Source organism: Theobroma cacao, chromosome 10 (genome assembly GCF_000208745.1).
Source record: "Theobroma cacao cultivar B97-61/B2 chromosome 10, Criollo_cocoa_genome_V2, whole genome shotgun sequence".
Classification (NCBI taxonomy): Eukaryota; Viridiplantae; Streptophyta; class Magnoliopsida; order Malvales; family Malvaceae; genus Theobroma; species Theobroma cacao.
The window spans coordinates 7663790-7669425 of record NC_030859.1 but is presented as its reverse complement, the minus strand read 5'-3'; the positions used below and the strand labels follow the sequence as shown (position 1 = coordinate 7669425).

The following is a 5636-nucleotide window of genomic DNA, read 5'->3' as shown; positions in this document are numbered from 1 at the left end:
ATTCAAGAAACACACAACATAACTCAACAGCACAAAGCTCAATTTAAAAACTCAAATTCAAATCTTCAAGCCCTTAACATTTTCTTTTAATTCTTAAGTATCATAGCTATTTGTTCAAGCTCTTAGAGAGCCACCATTGCTTTCAATATTGTTTACCATAGACACTTGATATTTGATGTATTTCTAAGCTCCTTGAGCATTTGGCTATTCAATACAAGCAAGCCAAGCACATTTGCCATTAGAATTGTGCAAAAGTCAACTTTCTAAGCCTCAATCATTAAAACAATCTATCTACTTTGATTCTATTTCTATCTATTGGAATTATTAACTTATTTTTCTATTAAGCATTGTGGTATGTTTTGAACATTTTGATATTTTAAGTTTCATTGCAACTACGCATAGATATAATCATCCTCCGAAAATCAAAATCATTCCGTGTATATATATATATATATATATTAACTTATTTTTCTATTAAGCATTGTGGTATGTTTTGAACATTTTGATATTTTAAGCTTCATTGCAACTACGCATAGATATAATCATCCTCCGAAAATCAAAATCATTCCGTGTATATATAGATTTTGTCCTTTAGTATTAAATTTTGATTTTGTTCAGATTGAAAGATATTAAAATATGGCCTACATAGTTATGAAGCATTTGTCTATTCTTTATACACAACACCAAAAGTCCAACAATTGCTTAATACTCATTTTGATTGTAAGGCTGCAGTCTGCAAATTGCTTTCCTTCTTATTCAGAAATAGCTGCTAGCTCTCTGTTAATGGGCTTCTTAGGCTTCTTTTCATCTTTAGAGGCAAAAGGATTTAGTGGCATTGTCAGATTGTCTGCTTCTCCTTCCAACATCTGAACCACAGATTTCATTGAAGGACGATCAACTGGATACCACTGAATGCACCGAAGTCCAACAATTGTAAGTTTCTTGGCTATCTTGTGATGCCCTTCATCTTCGATATCAATTCCTAATTCTTCTCCTTTGTCTAAACGATTATAAACCCACTCCGGGAAGTACACTTGGCTTTCATTGGCCACTGTCACATCAATATTCTTTCTCCCTCCAACCATTTCAAGCAAGAGCATTCCAAAACTGTAAACGTCTGATTTGTATGAGACGTTTCCAAAGTTCCTAGACAATACTTCAGGTGCAATATAGCCCATGGTTCCTCTTGCTGCTGTCATTGAAACAGCACTTTGCTCTTTGGAACATAACTTAGCCAAACCAAAATCAGAGATCTTAGGAGTGAAGTTCTGATCCAGTAAAATATTGTGAGGTTTGATGTCAAAATGGAGGATCCGTTGCTCGCAACCTTGGTGAAGGTACTCAATGCCTTTGGCTATGCCTAAAGCAATTTCATGAAGCTTCTCCCAACTAAGGAAACGATTCTCACCCTTGGCTGCAAATATGAATTTCTCTAATGACTCATTTGGCAAGTACTCATAAACAAGGGCTCGGTTATACCCATCAGCACAAAAACCAACTAAGCGAGTAACATTGACATGGTGGATTCTTCCCATTGAACCAACTTCGTTAACGAACTCTTCACCATTTCCCTTGAAGTTATTCAGAACCTTAACAGCTACTGAAACATCATTGGAAAGTGTTCCTTTGAACACAGTACCATAACCACCCTGTCCAAGTTTTTCCTTGAATTGGTTTGTTATCCTCTTAATATCAGCATAGGAATATCTTGAGGGCTTAAGAGCTTTGTAATCCTCCAAAAACTGTTCGATCTTGCGTTGGCCCTCTTTCTCTTTTTTATTCAAGTGGTGCAGCCAACAGAGTCCAATGACACTCAATAAAAGGAGAAGTGATCCTATGGTTAAACCTGCAAATAACATGATCCTAGTCAGAGATTACAATGCTTCATCAGATCATTTCTTTTCTCAACATAAAATCAATGTATGGAACAACCATGTACCTGAAATCATTAGCTTCATTCTTGCACCTGGAAAACATTAAAAAATGATCAGCATGCTATATTTCTCAACATCAGTACAATAATCCTATATCATTACTCTATATATAGTTTCCCTTAAGTTTCTAAAACATTCAAAATTGATTTCGGCCACGCAAATTAATGTTTAATTACAAGATTTTGAGTAAATGATATTAAATCATAGGTAAAAAACAAGTATTGATTTAATATGAACCAAGCAATTTCTTGCTGGAACTGTAAGTTAAAGTAGTTGGTTTTCATGTTTAGTACCCTAATTTGGGAAGCCTAATTTATCCCATAATGGCAGTAATTTTTACATCAAAAAGTTCTACCTAACTTATTTTTGCTAATAGAAGAGAGCATAAACAAGGTATTTAGATCTCAAATTTTACAAATTTTAATTTATACACGAGGTTTATAATTTTTAGACAAAATTATAAATCAAAACTTCATTAAAAATTATTAATTGCAATGTATAATAATAAATATTTGATCAACTTTTTTTATATTATTTGAATAATAATTTATAAAATTATATGAAGCACTATAGCATAAATGAGTTTTAACAATACAATTTTTGCTGCACTTTCATTTTCGCATTTAGAATTATATTACTTCACATTATTATTTATTTCATTTAGTGTAATTATTTCACTTGATGACAATCTTTATTTCCAATTAAGAAGAAGCTTCATTTATTTTAATTTAAAATTTACAATTTGATTTAATTATAAAGATAAATATTTTATTTTGATTATTTATCAAAATTAAATAAAAAATATTATCAAATAATTTTTTAATCTTACGATCAACTAATCTTCTGAATTTATCAAATATTATTTTAATCTCTGTTTATAATATTTTTAAGACAATTCTAGTTGTGACAGCACTTTCTACGAAACAAGCTCTTAGTCGACGTAGATCACAAACTTTAGGTAAACGTCAAACTAGTGAACGTCAAACTATCTTAAAGCCAAAATGACCCATTTCTCAGTCCCTTATTACTTCCCCAAAGTTGCCAAGAAAAGCACAAAATACTTAAAACAGAAGATATCAAAATGACTCATATTTGTAATCTCCATTTACTTTTTATTTTTGGTTTTTTTTTTTTTGGAATGAGATTATTATTTTTATATTAGCAAATAGATAATAAATATTTTAAAATCTAAAATATAATTTAAAAATTAAAATGTTAATATAAAAATACTTTTATTATTTTATAGTAATAATAAAATTATGTATAGGATTGAACCTGACTGACCCTGGCTTAGATTTCAAAGCATAGACCCTTTAGATCAGGTTTAATGAAAAAAGAAGAATTACGGGTGAACAACACTAAATTCATATTTCAAAAATACTTAAATATTTAATACATTGATTGACTCATTTTCTTTTAATTAAAAAAATTCATATTTCAGAACAATACTACTTAAAAACTCATATGTATGTGGCACCTTTATGATCCATGTGGATGTAATAGCACTCTATGCCCAAGGCCTTGGTAGTATTGCGTCGACATCCTTTGCCCTGAATTTCACATGAACCACACGCCGGGTTGGTCCAACTGAAGTAAAACTTGTTTTTCTGGTCAGACATCAACCCTCGAGGAATATCAATGATATCTATAGTCTTGCTGCAATTTAACAGGTCATAGCCTCCATCATCAGAATCAAAGTATTCAACGTAGAAGCCAGGCACACTTAAGCAGGAAATGCTCCAGTCATTATCATAATCCTTCGATTGATCTTCAATTGAACAATTGAACAAGGTGAAGTTTCCCGGTTTGCTGTCATAGTAGGGATCTGTGTCTGAGCGGAACGTGAAAGGAGATGCGGATAAGGTAAGATTTTGAAGCTGCTTTTGGACACAACCATCTTCATCATACACCTGAATCCTCTGGTTTACATAATCTATATGCTTCACCAATAACTTGACCGAACGGGGCAGCTCCAGCACCGTCTGGTTCTTGTTGTTGCAGGACAGGTCAAACCCAGATGAGCCACAGTGGTCCGGTTGGCGGCCTTTCAACCGGAAGGGGTACCGGACGGATGGCTGGCCGGGTTTGCAGTGTTTTGGCTCGCAGGCATCTTGATCTGGCGAGACTGGACCAAGACCAACTGCTGAAGCACTCAATACCAAGAGGAAGTGACAGAGAATAATTACCATTTGCATCTAGTCTGGGCAGTTGTACGAGAACTCGCCTTTTACTTATCGCCTGAGGCAGAGGCAATGCTTTTAAAACCAAAAATTGAAGCAGAGTGGAGAAGACTCCAACTACCAAGTCAACACATCTTTTCTACGCTATACTTTAGTTTTTTGCTATTTTTGATGACATAAATTAGAAAAGAGGAAAATTTTTTTTTAGCCCTTAAAAATAACGTGTTTTTGTAAATAACCGTCAGGATATTTTTAACTGTTTTTAGCCACGAGAATAGATTTTGGGATAAAAATGCCTTTAATGAGCCATCTTCGTTGAAGCGCTCTCTCAAACAGACGAAAAATGAGAAAATAAATATGTAAAGAAATTGCGAACATCTAATTTTGTGCAAAACATCCTTTTTTTCGCGAAGCTTGTGCAAAACAAAATAATGTTGTATGAGATGATTTTTCAGAGATTTTAGACATGGCATTCAGATAATAGGAAAAGAATGATATTAAATCGAACGAGGAACTGGTCGTGATGAATCGAAAGCTTGGAGAATGATGTGAAACCAGAAATCCCTAATACAGTGGTGAATCGAAACGAGAAAGATGTGAATCCAAAGCACGAAATGGTCGTGTTACAGTAGGCCATATGTGAGATGGGTGTGGCAGGGCAGGGTTTAGAGTTTGTGAAACGGCATGTTAGGAATGTGTGACATGACATGGTGGGAATGTGTGACAGGGCTGTGACACGGCAGGATTTAGAGTTTGTGACACGCNCCAACTACCAAGTCAACACATCTTTTCTACGCTATACTTTAGTTTTTTGCTATTTTTGATGACATAAATTAGAAAAGAGGAAAATTTTTTTTTAGCCCTTAAAAATAACGTGTTTTTGTAAATAAGTTTTTAGATAATTTTAATTGTTTTTAGTCACAAGAATAGATTTTGAGACAAAAATGCCTTTAATGAGCCATCTTCGTTGAAGCGCTCTCTCAAACAGACGAAAAATGAGAAAATAAATATGTAAAGAAATTGCGAACATCTAATTTTGTGCAAAACATCCTTTTTTTCGCGAAGCTTGTGCAAAACAAAATAATGTTGTATGAGATGATTTTTCAGAGATTTTAGACATGGCATTCAGATAATAGGAAAAGAATGATATTAAATCGAACGAGGAACTGGTCGTGATGAATCGAAAGCTTGGAGAATGATGTGAAACCAGAAATCCCTAATACAGTGGTGAATCGAAAGAAGAAAGATGTGAATCCAAAGCACGAAATGGTCGTGTTACAGTAGGCCATATGTGAGATGGGTGTGGCAGGGCAGGGTTTAGAGTTTGTGAAACGGCATGTTGAGAATGTGTGACACGACATGGTGGGAATGTGTGACAGGGCTGTGACACGGCAGGATTTAGAGTTTGTGACACGCCAGAGTTCAGAGTTGGTGACACGCCATGGAGGAAATCTGTGACATGCCAGAGTTCAGAGTTGGTGACACGCCATGGAGGGAATCTGTGACACATTAGCGTTCAGAG

At 34.4% G+C, this 5636-nt stretch overlaps 1 protein-coding gene across 1 annotated transcript; it reads right to left on the bottom strand.

The window, feature by feature from the left end:
* LOC18586653 (rust resistance kinase Lr10) lies at positions 546 to 4251 on the bottom strand. The gene is made up of 3 exons (XM_018128616.1): positions 3412 to 4251; positions 1940 to 1966; positions 546 to 1846 (listed from the first exon to the last, which is right to left on the bottom strand). The coding sequence occupies exons 1-3, from the start codon at positions 4127 to 4129 to the stop codon at positions 753 to 755; spliced, it is 1839 nt and encodes a 612-aa protein (XP_017984105.1). The 5' UTR covers positions 4130 to 4251; the 3' UTR covers positions 546 to 752.